Consider the following 18305-nt stretch of genomic DNA (forward strand, 5'->3'; position numbering starts at 1 on the left):
CCTGATAGAAAGAATTAGGGCTGGAGCAGCTCAAATGCTGACACACAGACTTCTCAGGCTGAGAGCATCTGGGCCACTTCTCTGAGGGCTCAGCTGGGTCGGGACCCCCAGCCTGGGCACTCACGCTGCCTTCCCATCAGCGGGCCAGGAACTTAGTGCCACTCAGGTGCTGACATGTCTTTATCTAGAGGAGTGATTGAAACGGGGGTATTTTTAATAAGCATGTCTCGAGATGCTATTAAAGGCACTTGTCTGGTCGCCCACCAGGAGAATAAAGAAATTGCTCTTAATGGACACCATCCAGCAGAAACAAAACAGCTTTATGCATGTTTGGGGCTCATAAGTCTGAGCTCGTAGGGTGTGCAGTTTGAGTTGCTGCAAATACTCGAGACGCTGAATAATGGGCGCTTGCTTTGAGGGTGGGGACGGGACCGCTGAATTGGACCAGCCCCCAAATCCCCAGACCCCATCAGGGCTGCTGGTGGTTCAGTTTACATGTTAGCAAGCTACTTTTCCTTGCTTTTCTGTTGACCCTTTTCCGCCGTCCCCAGACTCCTCCCCAAGCACCCCCAGCAGCGGGCCTTCTCTGGTGTCAGTGACCAAACTGGGCACAGAGTGGGCACACCACACAGTGGGGGGTCCCACCCCGCCCGGACCGGGCTGTTCTTTGACAACCCAGTGTGTGCACGTGTGTGAATTTCAGACTGCATGGTTTTCTTAAAACTCTTAGGCGCCCTTAATGGTGCATTTGCACCCCTGCCACCCAGCACTCTCTGCTCCCTGCCCCTAGATGCAACCTACACGCTCACGGGGGGCCTCGAGTCATGCTGCCACCTGAGTTTACGACTTGTCGCTTGAGCCTTTGTCCAGCCACTAAGTTGGAGAGGCTGACGGTACCCAGAAAAGCGATGTTTTCCTGTGTGTCTTGTGAGCCCCCTGGCATTCTGTCCTGCCAAGAGCCCAAGGGGTCTCTGCCTGGGCCCGTCTGGATTTAGAGTTGGGAGGCCTGGGCTGGTCCTCTGTCTGCCATCCCAGCTTGCCGCAGGCTTGGGGACTGTGTTTCCCTCACCTCTGGGGTGAGCACCTCACCCAGACACCCAGACACGACTCTGAGCTCAGAAGTGGGCAGAGCAGGGGAGGCCAGCCAGGAGGGGCCCCAGGTACTCCTGCGTGCTGGAGCTGCCCCTCCATCTGCATCCCGTTCTCCTGCCCAGCCACACTGTTGCCATGGAGACGAGTACCACACGGAGAGCAGCCGGGGGTCCGACCTCTCGGACATCATGGAGGAAGACGAGGAAGAACTGTGCTCGGAGATGCAGCTGGAGGACGCGGCCCGGAGGCGGCCCAGCGGCGCGGCCCGCAGTGCCCTCAAGGTCAGTGCCGGGGCGCCAGGCCCCTCCCCGCCGTCCCCACAGCCGCCCCATCCCTGTCCCTTTGCCAGGCCACGAGGCCGGCTCCAGAGGCAGCACCTGGTCCTGCAAGCAGAGTCCACAGGTTCGCACGGGCTTCGCTCACTGTTGAGTCTGCACTCGGGGTTTCCTGTCCCTCCTCTTTCCCCAAATTCTGGGTGAAGGAGTCTGGGAGAATCCACTGGGCACCCCCAGGGGCACCCACCTCTGCATCAAGAACTGAATCGGAAAGAATAGAACAAAGAAGATTCCCACCCTGCCAACGCCCTGGCTTCCGTGGCCATCCGCAGACGGGCAGGGCCTGGGAGGGCGCGAGTCCGCCTCCGAGGCAGACTGGAGACTGGGAGCGAGTCGCGCAAAGATTCTCAACCGAGGTGGACGCTGCTGGACCGCAGGAGGGCCAGGGAGAGGGGCTGTCAGAGGAGGGTCCTCCCTCCTGGAGGACAGCGGGGTCCACACACCAGCCCCTTCTCAGACACCTCCCACCAGGGGCCCCGGCATCCTCTGCTTCTGCCTCTGGCGTAGCCGTCAGCCAAGGGTTTGACGCGGGGTCACCTTGACCAAGATCGCGCTCCAGGCCCCAGGACGCACCAGGAGCCGTCCTGCTGCTGCCGCTGCCCGTTCCAGCTGAGCATCTGTTCACTCGGCACGAGCTGGTCGCCCCTGTGCGCCAGGCCCTCCGCCAGGCTGGGGTATGAGGATGGACATGACCTCCGACCTCCAGCTGCTCCCAGCCCAGCGCGGGAGACACACAAAGGGCTGGAGAGCTGGTCGGGCCGCTGTGGGGTTTTCACGTGAAAAAGGCCTCGGAGAGAAAAACCCCGCCCGACCCCGGCCTTCCTCTGGGAACACAGAGGCACGCATTTTGAATGTTGGACGGAAGGCAACACCCAGATCTGACTGCCCGCTCAGTGCCCGCTTGCATAGACCAGGCTGCCTGACGAGCTCCCCGCAGAGGCCCCCCGCAGGGCCCCGGAGACGCTGTCGCTGGAGAACCTGCAGATGCCTGTGCAAACCCCGCACGGCTGCAGCTCCTACTCCCCCCACCGGCCCCCCTCCTCCCCGCCCTGGGCCGCCGTCCAGCAGGATTCACCGTGACCTTTCTTGTTGGAGGAAGGTCCCAAGCTGCCCGCGGTCCAGCCTGACCCGCTCCCCATGCTTCCCCACGAGCTGGGCCGGCGAAGCGCATCTGCTTCCCCTCCCCTCCCCTCCCCCATGACGCTTCTGGGATGGTACTTCCTGCGCCGCGTTAGCAGAGAAACCAAAGGTCACCATGGCTCCCGGGGAGAAGGCCTAGAGGGCAAGTTCAGCGATCTGGACTCCTAGTTTCTTTTCAGAAATTCCAAGACTTAGCTTGGGGATCCGGCCCGCGGGCTCACCTTCCCACGTGGCAGCCCTGTTGGCTCACGTGTGCCCCGCTTGGCGCCCGGGGCTGGGTCGCTGCTTCCTCGCTCTCCCTCTCCACCTCCGTGTTCCCCGGAGTAGACGGCCTCCGTGGGGCGCTTGTGAGCAAATGAGCGAAGCGTGTGCCACGCCCTCCTCGCCTGGCCCTAGTGGGCTCCAGACCTGCGGCAGACGCGGCCCTGAGTCGACCCCGCTAGGTCCCCGTGCGCGAGGGGCGCACAGGCCGGTGGGCTGGGGGCAGGGAAGCAAATCCGGTGCTCCCCCGCGGAGGCGTCTTTAACGTGCACCCCTGGAGGCCCGTGGCAGGGCAGACGGTGGGCTTACGGCTTCGTGGAGTCGCTGGAGTGTCCCGGGAGGGGCGCCCAGCGGGCCGGTTCAGCGGGACCAGAGGAGGGGGCTGAGGGCAAATCCGGAGAGACACCGACATCCGGGACGGTGGCCGTGGGGTGTCCGCCCCTCGATGTCCATTAGGCCCCTCTGAGTGGGCCAGCCACCATACTGGCGGGGACGCGGCTCCTCGCTGGGGGCCTCGAGGTCCGGGGTCTGGCGGAGAGACAGGCAGCCTTTGCAGATACGGACAGAGCAAGACCGTCCCCAGAGCCGTGACTTTGGGGCGCCCGGTTCCAAGGTCCCCGCGTTCACAGCCTGAGATCTGAGCCAGGGAGAGAGGCCGTAGGTTACTGCGCATGAGGATGGATTTCAGAGGGTGCTGAGAGCTTAGAGGGACGTGCGGAGTCCAGTGGCGTGGCCGGGTTGGGGTCCCCGTTTTGTGAATCATCTCCAGTTGCCGGCGGCCCACGGCAGCTGCCTTCCGAGTTTCTGAAGGTGCAGCCAGCGGACTCAGACGTCCCTGCCTCTGGGTGTAGCCGTGTCACAGATCCTAGCGCCTCGGTCAGCGTGAGGCCTCCTGCCACCATCCTCCCTGCACCCGCGGCCCAGCTGCCACTCTTCCCTTGTTGGGGCTGCATGGCTGGTCCTGAGGGTGTCAGGCCGCTCTGCGTGTGCTCTGCCCACCCCACCCTGCTCCGGCCCCATCCGTCTAACCCATTCTGTTCTCATTCCAGAGCCCCGGCCAGAGCATGCCATCCGCCCTCCCCTCCGCTCCCCTCCCGCCACGACTACAAGCATGCTTTCTGTCCCTCATGGCCTCGGAGACTAATTCTGTCTGTATTTTCTTTCCTTCCCTCTGCCCCACTTCATATCTGATCACACACTGACTCCCGGCACCTGTTCTAACACACCACCCCCTTAAGGAGTGCTCTAAGAATAGGACCACTGAACGTGCTTTCTTGGAGCTGCCCGAGTGTCCCCAGCAGACCCAGCACAGTAAGAAGCTTTTCAGTATCCCTGAAGTAGCCGAGGAGGATGGAGAGCCCTGTGAGCTCTTGTACAAGCAGGGCTTCAGGGCCCGGACCCGGCTGGCCAGAGAGCCCAAGCCCGCCAGGCCCTGCAAGGGGCACGAGGCCCCGCTTGGCTCCCGGGTCCCTGCCAGACCCAGGGGCCCCCAGGCCGAGGACCTCGTGTTCGAAGACAGAGGCTGTCGGTTCAGCCGCTCGGCCACCAGGAGCCCGGACAGCGGCCTGGACTGTGGGAGCGAAGAGGAGGAGATACGGTTTAGTTTCAGAAGCCCCGCTGCCCAGTGCAGCCCCGGCCCCGGGCACTGTCCCTGTAGGAGGAGCCTGAGGCCCCTGCTGGCCCGGCGCCGGACGCTGACCCGGCAGAGCAGCGTCGAAGAAGATGTCGGGGAGCCAGCGGAGCCCGGCCATGTCGTCAGCAGCAGTGAGGCCCGCCCGAGCCCGGAGCGGTCCACCCCCAGCAAGTGCAGCTGGGGCGAGCCCGCGGGCCAGGAGGACTTCCGGGATGTCTGGAAGAAAAGCATAAAAATGTCCGACAGTAGGGCCAGTGCCCGACACGCCCAGCCTCCTCCCCGGGTTGCAGACGGTCCTTTGGTGTGTGAAGTAAACCTCCCGCTCACATCCGCTTGCCAAACCAATCCGTTTTCATTTTTTCACCTTCTTTTATTTTGGTGTCCATCCCGGGCACGCTCTCTGCTGGCTCTCTTGCATTTTCCATGCATCTTTGATCTATGCAGCTTCCCAGTCTGGAGCACGCTGATGATTTCTTTACTTTGCTTTAGAATGATGACCGCCTACCCCCAAATCAGTGATGAGTGTGGCTGCTTTAATTAAAGGACAACTGAATCTAAATTTTAATTAAGGGTTAGCTGAACTACGATTCTCCAAAAGTTTGGCAACACATACTTTGCAAAGCGAACTGTGGGGACTTACTTATGACTTACTGGTATTACTGAAAGTTTTTCTCTCGTTGTGGTTTTGGTTTTTGGTTGTGGTTGGTTTTGGCCTTCACCTATAACTGAAAAAAAATAGGGAACAATGATTGAAGAGATCCGTTTTTGCATCTGTTTGCAAAGGTTTTCTTTTTCTTTTTTTCCCCCGGTTTCTTTCCTGCGACCAGTTTTCAGAATGACTTTTCCATCATCAGCTCTAGACCCATCCCCCTGCCTTGTCTTCCAGGCTTGTGAGTGGTTTTCAAGAGTAGGGATTCCTTCAAGGCTTCATTCATCTCTATATTGTGTCCTCTTTTCAGAACACTTGCTCCTGTCATGCTGAACTTTTCCATGAAAACACAGGTGAGACATCCCGGGGCTCCAGGCCCTGGGTCTGAGCCGGTGCAGTTTGTGACATGTCCACTAGAGGGCGCCGATCCACAGCCCACTGACACCAGCAAACTGCAGCTCGCTCCCTGTTCCCCGCCTGTAACAGACTAATTTCCGTCACTCCCAACCCCGGTTCCTTCCCTGTGTCCCTGAAAACTTCCTGACTCAAATTACCAGTGAGCTGGAGGCTTTGCTTTGATTCTCATACATGATGCGATGCAAACCTGTAGTGTGAATCAGAGGCCGACTTACCCGTAAAGGAGGGCCGTTCAGGTTAGCCCTGGAATGGGATTGGTGTCTTTGCACTAGGGCCAAGACGTTGCCATGAGCTTCCAAGCTGATTACACACAGAAACTTCTGTCTTTGAGTTTTCGGTAACCTCACATGCAACTTTGCCCAGGCGGGACATCTGGAAACGCAGTGTTTCCCCCGCTTTTGTGGTCTCTGGAGGGGCTGTGCTGAGACTAGGAAAGAGGGGCTGAAGGTGTGACGAGTCGTCTGTGAGCCACTCTCACTGTGGTTCAAAAGATTTGGCGTCAGCGGCAGTAGCAGCAACAGAAAGGTGCCTCCCGAGGGACGCTCTCTCGCCCCTACCCGTGTGCTGTAGAAGACGGGGTGCCTGGGGTGAGCCCTTTTTCCTCTTTCAGGTTATTCAGCTAACCTTTCAGTTAAAAGCTAAGTTTAGTTGCCTTTAGAGCTTCTGCTTCTAAGTTGAACTGATTTGGCTGACAATTCTTTCCTTCCCGCGGCTGGCAAGCCTCATGACCGTGTTGTTGTTTTGTCTTTAGATTTTAGGAAACCCGGTGACTGCTGGACGGGCTGATCGGGTGGATCACGTGGGCCGGAGGTTTCCCCACGGCAGTGCCAGCCGCCACAGGTCCCGGCCAATGATGGTCCCGTCTGCCGGTTAGTGGGCCTGATGGAGGCCTCCCTCTTTCTTTTAAGCACAGAGCACGTGGCTGCTTGGTCCTCCATATAAATAGTTTTAAAAAGTCATTAGTGGCGCAATGGTTGAGAGTCCGCCTGCCGATGCAGGGGACACGGGTTCGTGCCCCGGTCCAGGAAGATCCCACATGCCGCGGAGCGGCTGGGCCCGTGGGCCATGGCCGCTGAGCCTGCGCGTCTGGAGCCTGTGCTCCGCAACGGGAGAGGCCACAACGGTGAGAGGCCCGCGTACTGCCAAAAAAAAAAAAAAAAAGTCATTAGGAATAGCATTTTCAACTAAATACAGAACACCCTCAGTTATTTATGGCAGAAGAAGGCAGAAACAGCACAAGATAAATATAACCGAAATTCAAGTATTCTCAAAATATATTGACTTTTGACAGCAATCTTCTCCCTACCAGTTTTTCTTTTTTCACTGCAGAGGCTGCCATGGTAGGCACTGAAGAGATGGTGACGGGCCACCTCCCCAGCTCCTAGGTCATGCTCTCGTGAGTTGCTCATGGTCAAAGCAGCAGAGGCGGGGATGGTGGCCGAACTCCAGATATCTAAACAAGCCCTGAGTCAAAGGAGGGTTATCTGTATGCGTGAAACCCTTGGACAACTGGGGTTGAAAGTTATGAAAAACGCCAGGAGGCCTGAATGTGTGCCCTGACCTGTGTGTTGACCCCGTCCATCTGGTCACCTCCTTGTGCATGAGTCATCCTCTGGCATCCAATTCCATTCTCTTAATTACTTTTTGGAATTCAGCCAGCCGTGCTGAAAGCTGTCATTGTAGTCATTCTGATCAGTCCGCTAAGAGGGGAACGTGGCTGAAGGTCAGATGGGAATCTTTCTACTACTGGAATGAACCCCAGCAAAACAATTCTAAAAAGTGTTATGCACAAGATAATGGAATCTGGTAATCAGGACAAATAAACTAGCTTTGTGTGAAAACACACACACACACACACACACACACACACACACACGAAACAAAGCAAGAGACCCACTCATGGAACAGAAGTAGATGAGAGCAAAACATCTTGATCTGGCGAGACAAGGCTCAAGGAAAGCCACCCATGGAGGTCCAGACACCTGAAAACACAGCCCCAATCACATTTAAATAGCTAAGGTTTAAAAGACCATCGTTCACGTCAGCCAAAAATAATTAAAGACTTTATACAGCAATACAGATCCCCTGAAGTTTCGTCCTTCTTTCAGGCGTTTCTTCCTCATGGAGTCCAAACAATAGGGAAACAAAAGTTTCCTTTTCCATCTTTACAGTTTTTAGAATGTTTTTATTTTGTTGGGCTTTTTTTCTTTTTTTTTTTTGCGGTACGCGGCCCTCTCACTGTTGTGGCCTCTCCCGTTGCGGAGCACAGGCTCCGGACGCGCAGGCTCAGCGGGCATGGCTCACGGGCCCAGCCGCTCCGCGGCATGTGGGATCTTCCTGGACCGGGGCACGAACCCGTGCCCCCTGCATCGGCAGGTGGACTCTCAACCACTGCGCCACCAGGGAAGCCCTAGAATGTTTTTATTTTTATCAGTAAAAAATTTCAGACTGTTAACCGACCTTTGAAAACACGGAGCGTATTCATTTAGCTGAAAAATAGCAAAATAAGCCGAAATATAAACAAAATCAGCTGGAAAACGCCGGTTTCACTTACTGCAGACGCACTAGCAGCGTTCTGTGTGTACTGAGCTCACTCTGGTTTCGAGTGTTGTAAGCTGCGGCCACGTCGCTCAGAGCTTCATCTGATGTGTGTATAATTCCCCCGTAGCAATTACGGATGTCAGGTAGGTGCTCCTGGCTTGCAAGGTAAATGACTTGTCCAGACTGACTGTCTTGAGGAACGAGGTGGGGACCAGTTCAAGACTGTTCTTCCTGTTGAGCTTGGTTCCTGAGTCCTCGTTCGGCTGCGACTTTAACGAGTGAATGCTCATCACATGAGCTGCCACCCTTCCCGTGGCTGCAGATCAATGCCGCGGCACCAGGCAGGGGTGTGCTCTGCAGGACGTCCCGTGGGTCTCCTACTCCGGTCTCCTAGGATGGAGAAGGAGAGTCTACAGGACTGAAAATAACGGTGCTGCAAATTCCCAGCTGGGCAGGGGCGTCAAGGAAAACCTCGGCGGACCCACCGCCTCCCCATCGGAGTCTCTAACACTCACTCAGTCAGTGTTGTCTTAAGGTAGAGAATGCAGAAGGCTGCACACGTGTCTTAATTTCGGTAACACACTAGCTACGTTGGCAAAAACAGAGTAGTGCTGTGGTAACAGCTTAACCAAAAGGTCTGTTAATAATAGAATTCAAAACATGTTAAATAAATCCGTGATACAGTTGCTTTCATTGTACCTGATTTCTCATCATGGAGAAATGCAAGAAATCATGTAAAAGGCGTAATTAATATCAAATACTTTATATATTCATACACATGTATACATACACAGATTGAAGAACCTATTATAATTTCAGAAGACAAAAGTGAATCGTGGGACTTCCCTGGTGGTGCAGTGGTTAGGAATCTGCCTGCCAGTGCAGGGGACACGGGTTCGAGCCCTGGTCCGGGAAGATCCCACATGCCGCGGAGCAACTAAGCCCGTGCACCACAACTACTGAGCCTGCGCTCTAGAGCCCGCGAGCCACAACTGCTGAGCCCGCGAGCCACAGCTACTGAAGCCTGCACGCCTAGAGCCCGTGTTCCACAACAAGGGAAGCCACCGCAATGAGAAGCCTGCGCTCCGCAACGAAGAGTAGCCCCTGCTCGCCGCAACTAGAGAAAGCCCGCGCCCAGCAATGAAGACCTAACGCAGCCAAAAATAAATTAATTTATTTATTTAAAAAAAAACAAAAGTGAATCGTGTTCAGCAGCTACCAGAAAAGAAGAGAATCATGCCCCAAACCCTAGGAAGTGAACAGTCAGTGACGTGTGAACAGACTATTTTCCTAGATCTAGTCCCTGTGTAACCGGCAGTGGGGTCCAGCCGCTCGCTGCTCAAAAGCCAATAAAGAGGCCAGGTTGGTGGAAAGGAAAGTTTGCTTTATTTTGGAAGCTGGCAACCAGGTGGTGGCGGGGGACACCTGTCCAAAGGCCGACTCCCCCCTCCCCCGACAGTCGGGGGCAAGTGCTTTTATAGACGGAGGGAGGGGGCTCCGTGCAGAACCAGCACAGGCAGCCCCGACAGGCATCTTGAACTTGGTCATCGGTCGTCTGACCAGCGTCATCTTGATGGTTTTAGGTACAGTGAGTCTTCAGTTCCAGGGTCGGTTTGTTCCCATTTCCTTGAGGCCAGTTATCGGAATTGTGGCAGCTCATGTCATGGCTACAGCCTGGTCATCGTGTAGTTCACTTCTCCACCTGGTGTGGGTTTCCGTGTCTACAAGACGGCTCCCAGGACACGGCTCAGGATATGATCTATAGCCCTTGAGGAGGAACTGAAGGTCCCTGATTATGCTTAATGACTGAACTATTATTATTTGGTCTCCTTTGTTTTCCTTTGCTTCCGCATCTTCTCACTTCTCTGATTAAACTTCTTTGCTAAAGCTTTTCCGCAGACAGAAGGCAGGCGGAGGACATGGCGGGGCGGGCAAGGACCATAGGGCCCTGCTCTGTTTCACCTGTTCAGTTATATTTTTCTTGTGCAAATGTCAGCGATTAATACTTTAGAAACCTGCCGTACTCCAAGAGCATCCGTTTTCTTTTTCAGAGGAACTGAAGTCTATAGACCATATGCTTCCTAAGTATATTTTTAATAAGCAGTGCAGTCACAGTTAAAATATACCATACTTTTAATATACCCCGGGTTTCCTAAATTAAGAAAACAATGCCCCTTCTGATTTAAAAAGATAAAAATTACATAGCTCCACATCTAATAAATTCTAAATCATGTAATTAGCATAAGGAAGGCCTCATAACCTTGATCAATGACCCCAAAGGAGGATTTCACTGGGTTTGGTTTCTTCCTCTATAATGTTTCGTCTTTGCATTTATCTAGTTATTTACCTGTCAGGTGAAAAGGCCCGAGGGTATATACCATTCTAAACAGGAGGACTCTGTTCTTGCTGACCGACTGTGCAGGTCTCCACCCCCCCCCTCCGCCCCATTTTCCCCAGTTATTTTGGCTACTGACCTTGTAGAGCAGAAGGAAATGGAACGCATTTTCTCTGTGTCCAGATGAGAAAAATGAATAACTAAAGAAACAAAACTTGGCCCTCTAGAAAGGAGACTCCTCTCCCTGGTTTCCCTGCAAGGAGAAGATGAACAGCTGTAAAGTATGTTCCATAGGTGACCCCCTTTCCCTCCGTAGAAGTGACAGTGGAAGCAGTGCCCTTGGTCGGGTAGTGAGGGAAGCAGTTCACCTGTAAAGGACGATGTTTATTCGCAGCACAGGTGGCCTCGGGAGCCGACAGGGGCCAGTCATGAGCCCCGGCTTTGCACGTGGCATGCGGACCCTTCTTCCTTCCTGACAAAGACCCCCTCCCACCCCGGGCCAGGACATTCCACATCGGGGCAGAGGGAGGAGCGCCCACTCCCAGGTCAGACCAGCAGCTGGAGATAAGTTCTTCCTTGAGTCTAGCCTGCCACCAAGAAAGAGAAGGACCTCTCGGTCGCCCACTTTGGTCCCTGAGAAGACAGGTTTCCATGGACACATTCCACGGAGGCCACTGTTCTCTCCCCATGAGGTCTGATTCTCGTACAGCCTCTAGTATACGTTCTCTGGAGGAAACAGTGCAGTGACATCACAGCCACTCATGGAGAGACGCTGGTGTTCTGAGCCCTTGTTGTGTGGTCAGAACAGTATAATTTACTAGCAGATGTTCATTCTCTCTATATATATATTTAAATGTATGTATATGTAGTGAGATATATGCATATGTGTGATGATATCTAATAATACATGTGCATATAAGGATTTCAAGAAGAATTCTCTTTAGAAGCTCAATGGTAGGTAGACTTGAAACTCAGTCCCGCTAGGAAGTCATTAATTTGCTGTAATGCATTTGTTGCCAGTTAGCTATTTGGGGCTAAGTGAGCAGCTTGGTCACCTATATCAAACTTGGACTAATACACAGATGCCTTTCAGCGTCCAGGTACTCTGGCTCGGCTGTTACGGAAACACACAGAGGGGCTCCGGGTCTCTGGCCCCTGAACAGGCCTGTGCGGCCGCGTCCTAATCCCAAGGGCTCGCCCACCTGCCGCCCCTGGCGCTCAGGCCTGCCCTGCAGGGAGGTCTTTGACACAAAGTCCTTTATCTCTCTCCCCGTCTTCACACGCAGCACACCTAGGGTCATGCTGGTGCCTGTGTTGTGTGCTAGTTATTTGCTTGTCAAACCCATCTCTGTTGAGATGATCCACTTCTGCCTGCATACCAAGCTACCCATGTTTTTAAAAAGACAAAAGTTAAGGTGCCACAGCCTCCCAAAGTGTGGGCGTTTCTAAAACCACACTTCCTGTAACAGCTCATGTTTCTGGGTAAAGCTGGGGGGTGGCCGCGGGAATTACTTAGCACCCTGTCCTTTATCCCACACGCTCCCAGATGAGTACGGTGGGCGGAACCGGCTTTCTCCAGACTTCTACGAAGAGTCGGAGACGGACCCTGGGGCGGAGGAGCTCCCACCTCGGATCTTCGTGGCTCTTTTCGACTACGATCCCCTCACCATGTCCCCGAACCCAGATGCTGCGGAAGAGGAGCTTCCCTTTAAAGAAGGGCAGATCATCAAGGTGGGGGCATGGCTGGGGGTGATGGGGAGGGCACGGTGGGGGGGGAGTAAGGGGGAAGGATGGGGAGGGGCTCTCGCCAGACCCAAGTTCCTTCACACATCACACGACAAGCTGCTTTCTTTTGCATTCGACGTTCAGCCTTCCTCTCAGCAGAGGAGGGGGGCCTGAGTCTGCAGTCGGAACGAAGAAGCAGGATGCTCCCCAGGAGAGGGGAAAGAGCCTTGAGTCCTAAGTTTGCAAATTTCCAAAAGGGCACTGACAACTCGCCTTTGAAAGTGGTCCTAATGTTTGTCTGATAAAACGGGGCCTTTAAAGGATGGTGATGCTTACCCCACAGAATGGTACCCGCAGAATCTCTGTTAGTTGAGATTTTTTCACTTCTAGAATATCCGACAGAGGCACTGTCTTCTTATGGAAGAACCATTTGCACTTCTAAGTGGGGTGGGGTCTCATCACCTGGCCTCAGCTAGCAGCCCCCCTCCTTGATGGGAGGCCCAGGGGCTGTCCACACCCTGGGGGAGAAACAGGTTCTTGAGGTAGAGATGTGTAGGGCGAGCGCTACGTGTACACGTTTACACCCGCGTGCCGTGTCCTTCAAGTCTGGTTCTGACAGGTGTGACTCTACCGTGAGTAGAGCTGATGTATTTCTGAACCAGCCCATCCCAATGCCTTAACTTCTTCCCACGGCTCCAGGTCTACGGCGATAAAGACGCTGATGGATTCTACCGCGGGGAAACCTGCGCCCGGCTTGGCCTTATTCCTTGTAACATGGTCTCTGAAATCCAGGCAGACGATGAAGAGGTGATGGAGCAGCTCCTCAGACAAGGCTTCCTCCCCCTGAACACACCTGTGGAGAAAATAGGTAAGAGGCAACCCCTGGCTCACCCATGAACCTGTAGGCTGCGAGGCTCCTGCCCTCCTGAGGGTTTCATAGCAAAAACACCAGCTCAGAGCAGGAGACAGCGCTGCGCAGGATCCCACCTGCACCGTCTGAATGTGTCAAGGGAAATCCGAGTGTTAACCATTGGCTTTTCTTGGGCAAAACCCACTCGGTAAACCAGGCTTTGTAATAGTCTTGCTGCGATACGGACGTATAGGCATCTAAGTATTTATGAAACCACAGATGGTCTTCTCAGGGAAGATGAAGTACAGCCTTGCTTACTAAAGGTCTATCACATCTAGAAAATAAACAACTGCTTTTGGGTTGTTCTGGACTGACTGTGTCCCCCCAAAATTCATTCATTGAAATCCTGACCCCCAGTGTGATTAGGAGGTGCGGCCTTTGGGAGTGATGAGGTCATGAGGGTGGAGCCCCCCGGATGGGATTAGTGCCCTTATAGAAGAGACCGCAGAGAGGCCCCTCACCCCTTCCCTCATGTGGGGACACTGTGAGAAGTAAGCCGTCTGTATGCCAGGAAGGCGGGAAGAAGGTCCTCACCAGACACCAAGTCAGCCAGCACCTTGGTCTTGGACCCCCAGCCTCCAGGACTGTGAGAAATAGATATTTGTTGTCTAAGCCACCCAGTCTGTGGCACTTTGTTATATCAGCCTGAATGGACTAAGACACTGGTAATATACTTTGAACATTGCGTATCTATGATAAATTTCAAAGGATGATGGGTTAGTGTTATGCCTTCCATTCTTCAGGTGAATTTTGCTTATCCAAAAGGCATAAAAGATTTTTACCCTTTAATTTGGATATTAAATGCCTTCGTTTATCTTGAACCACTCTGCAGCACCAGTGAGCCAACCAAGAGCAAAACTGTTTTCAGCAACATTACACTTACGATCTTTAAATTTTCCCCTGTGCAAGGAAAATCTCCTCATTCAAAAGGCCTCTACTTTTTCTAAATAGCTGTAGACAGATATACCTGTTTTGTGTCATTCATATTTAAAGTTTTAATACTTCAAAACGTTAGATTCACTTCTAAATGACACTCCAAAGACAAAATTCAGTGGTTAAAGAATCTGCATGGTTTTAAGGATAAACACAAAATCAAATAAAACGCCTCAGACTTTTTGGTATTAACGAGCTCATGGTCTCAAGTTACGATCCACGTCGAATAGTCGAGGTTTCATATGATTAAATTGCCCAGATTAAATCCACGAGACTGCAGCTCTCTGAGCCCCTCACACCATCCACTCCCTTGCACTGCTGTCTTCTTTCCTGAAGTGGACAGTGAGTGTTCATAGAGGGAGCGGGCTCTGTGCACCACAGACCCAGGGAGCCTAGGAGTGATCTGCTAAAAAACAGAAACTTGATTTACGTGATCAGTTAGATTAAATGTCTTTTTATTCCATTCTAGTTTTCTAAATATGACTAGTTGAGGGAACCAAGCTGAGATATCTGCTTGCCCCTCTGTTATTAGGAAATAGCCTTCTTCATGGTGAAAGACTGAGCGCTTTCCTCCCAAGACTGGGAGTAAGGCTGCGATGTCTGCCCTCACCTCTTCCTTCCAGCATCACGCAGAGCGTGCAGTACGGGGAGAGCCAGGAAGCAGCGGTACACAGAAGGAAAAGGTGACATGAAACTTTACTTTAAAAATCTCACATATCTATAAATAAAGCTCCTAGAACTCACAAGTGAGATTAGCAAGGCCAATGGATACAAAAGCAATGGTATTTCCATAGGTTAGCAATGAAAAATTTGAGATTTAAATTTTAAAAGTAATACCGCTTAACAATAACACAATGCAGATGTGAAATACTTACGGTTAAATCTAACAAAATACGTGCAGGATCTGTATGCTGAAAACTATAAAACACTGATGAAAGAAATCAAAGAGTCCCTGAGTGAATAGAGACAGAATGCTCATAGACTTAATACTGCTAAGATATTAAGATGTCAGATATCCCCAAACTGACCTATAGATTTCATCGCAACTGCAATGAAGGTCTGCGCAAAGGTTTATGTAGAATCCATAAGCTAAATCTTTCATGCGTATGAAAAGTCAAAGGAACTAAAATCGCTAAAACAGTTTTTTAGAAGAACAGAAGTGGAAGACTCAACGTAACTTGACTTTAAGACTCACTATAAAGGCAAACTGATCAAGACCATGTGGTATTGGAGAACGGCAGACACACAGATCAACAGAACAGAATGGAGCCCAGAAACAGATCAACACATACACGGTCAGTTGATTTTCAACAAAGGTGAAAATGCAGTTCAGTGGAGAAAGGAGAGTCTATTCAATAATAGGTGCTGGAATTATTGGACATCCACGGGCCAAAAATCAATCTCAAGCCATAGTCTCACCATATTAAAAAACTTAAGATGGAACACTGTCTTAAATATAAAAACAAAGACTATAAAACTTCTAGAAGAAAACAGAGAAAAACTGTGATGATAGGGCAACAATTTCTTTGATACGATATATTTTTAAAATTGTGTTAGACGTCATCAAAATCAAATACTTCTCAGCTTAGAAAGACACCATTAAGAGGATGAAAAGAGAAGCCACAAGCTGGCAGAAAATATTTGCGAGTAACTCGGCAGAAAGGGATTTATATTTAGAGTACAGAGAAAACTTTCAAAACTTGACAATAAAAAAAAACCCAATACACAGAAGTCGAGTCACGGATGTAGAAAACAAACTTATGGTCACCAGGGGATGGGGAGAGAGGGATAAATCGGGAGATTGGGATTGACATATACACACTACTATATATAAAACAGATAACTAATAAGAACCTGCCGTATAGCACAGGGAACTCTACTCAATACTCTGTAATGGCCTACATGGGAAAAGAATCTAAAAAAAAAAAAAAAGGGTGGATATATGTATATGTCTAACTGATTCACTTTGCTGTACACATGAAAATAATGCAATGTTGTAAATCAACTAATACCCCAATAAAAATTTTTTAAAAATTTTATCATAAAAAATAAATAAAACCATCAATTAACAAATAAAAAGTAGCCCAGTAAAAATGTTGACAAAAGATCTGAAGAGATCCCTTACCAAAGAAGATATTTGGATGGTACATAAACATATGGAAAAATGCTTAACATCATTAGTGAATAAAGCCATGATGAGAAACCAACACACCCACTAGAATGGCTAAAATGAAAAAGACTGCTCATACCAAGTGTTGGCAAGCGTGGAGCAACTGGAACTCTCGTTTGCTTGCGGTGTTACTGAACCAGACTTGGGTCCACTCACCTGATGTGCAGCAAAGACAATTTATTGACATCAGGTTGTGGTGAAGGAAAGTATAGCATTTATTGCAGGTGCCAAGCGAGGGGAACAGGCAACTCATGCTCAAATGAACCAAACTCCCAGTGGCTTTCAGGGAAGGGTCTCTGAAGCAAGGTGAGGGAGGGGGCTTCAGGGTGCCTGGTCAGCTTGTGGACCGTCTTCTGATGGGTTGGTGGTGAGGTAATTGGGAATCAACATCATCAATCTTCTGGTTCCAACCAGTCTGGGGTCTGTGCTGGTGGTCGGCAGTTAACTACTTCCACCTGGTGGAGGTTTTAGTATCTGTAAAACAGCTCTCAGAATAGTACCTATAACCTTGAGGAGGAACTAAGGATCCTTGACATTGTTTTCTGGCTAAACTATTGTTATTTTGTGTTGCTTGACCTTTTTCCCTTGTTTCCACATTTTCTCGCATTTCTGATTACATTTGCTCTTTGGAACTTGGGGAAGGCCTAGGAGGCTATAGCTTTTCTACAAACAAGAGGCAGGGGACACCGTGTGGCAGGGGGTGGGGTCTGTCCCCAGGAAGGCCCTGTAGGGTTCTGCTCGGTTTCCCTGGAGTGTAAGATGCTACAACCACTTTGCAAAACAGGTATGGGTTCCTCTAAAGTTAAACCTACACTTACAATCCAATCCTATCCACTCCTGTATACTTACCCAAGAGGCATGAAAACACGTTCACACAAAAGGCTGTACGTGAGTATTTATGGTGGTTTGACTAATAATCACTGATAAGGGGAAACAACTCAAATGTCTTCTAGCTGGTAAATGGATAAAATAACTATGGTGCATCCGTACAACGGGATACTACTCACCGCTAAAAGTAGAACAAACTATTGATCCGTGCAGTAACATGAATGGATCTCAGATGCATTGTCCAAAGGAGAGAAGCCAGTCTCCAAAAGCTACATCTGTGTGATGACATTTAAACGATATTCTGAAAAAGGCAAAACTGTTGGGACAGAAAACAGGCCAGTGGTTACCCAGGCTGGAGGTGACAACAAGGGGGCATAAAGGAATTTTGGGGGGTGACGGAGCTTCAATATCTTGACGGCTGTGGTGGTTATAAGACCGCGTGAGCTTATCAAAACTTGCTGAAGTGGGCACTAGAAAGAGTGAATCGTATTGTATGTAAACTACGCCTCAGTACAGAACATGCATATTGTTATTGCCCCCTTCAGAAATTCATCCCTGCAGAAAACATCCCCCGTGAAATCCGCAATATTTAGCAGCACTGTACTTAACCTCTGGTTACCACTGTACTTTGCTTCAAGGAAACATATGTCCTGCAGGTCCTGCAAAGGTGTGCTTGCTTATTTTAAATGAAAGCAGTGATTCTTCTGTGTTTTTTAAAATTTATTTATTTATTTTGAGCTGTGTTGGGTCTTCGTTTCTGTGCGAGGGCTTTCTCTAGTTGTGGCAAGCGGGGGCCACTCTTCATCGCAGTGCGCGGACCTCTCGCTATCGCGGCCTCTCTTGTTGCGGAGCACAGGCTCCGGACGCGCAGGCTCAGCGACCATGGCTCACGGGCCCAGCTGCTCCGCGGCATGTGGGACCTTCCCGGACCGGGGCGCGAACCCATGTCCCCTGCATCGGCAGGCGGACTCTCAACCACTGCGCCAACAGGGAAGCCCCGAAAGCAGTGATTCTTGACCAGGAGCTGAGGGTTGAATTTTGCACACCCACTGCAGGCCCTATACCTGCCACAAGCCACTGCAAAGCCACGTAACTAACGTTAGTTGCTTTCAAAACACCTGCCTTTGAGAGTTTTCATTTCTATGTTTTGAATTCCAAAAATTCATTGTAGGTGAAAAGCAGCTGTGTTTAGAAGAAATGCTTCAATGCCGGCTTTTTCCAGGAGAAATATCATTTAGAACTGCAAACAACAGCGGGTTTGCCAGGGAGTTCGACAGTCTGGGCCAGATCCCACAGTTCTCCACGGACCCTTCTTATAAACGGCTGTTTTCAGAGT

The 18305-nt window shown here is 51.2% G+C and overlaps 1 protein-coding gene across 1 annotated transcript in view; it reads left to right on the top strand.

Annotated features, from left to right (window-relative positions):
- Nucleotides 1–18305, top strand: part of RIMBP2 (RIMS binding protein 2) — a 203268-nt gene that overhangs the window by 172434 nt on the left and 12529 nt on the right. The window contains exons 15-19 of the mRNA XM_082668289.1: nt 1215–1373; nt 4067–4762; nt 6279–6396; nt 11950–12134; nt 12828–12996. Coding sequence (XP_082524415.1) covers nt 1215–1373; nt 4067–4762; nt 6279–6396; nt 11950–12134; nt 12828–12996 — 1327 coding nt within the window. The remainder of the gene's footprint in view (nt 1–1214; nt 1374–4066; nt 4763–6278; nt 6397–11949; nt 12135–12827; nt 12997–18305) is intronic.

The sequence above is a fragment of the Grampus griseus genome (genome assembly GCF_964374135.1).
Source record: "Grampus griseus genome assembly, chromosome: 12".
Lineage (NCBI taxonomy): Eukaryota > Metazoa > Chordata > Mammalia > Artiodactyla > Delphinidae > Grampus > Grampus griseus.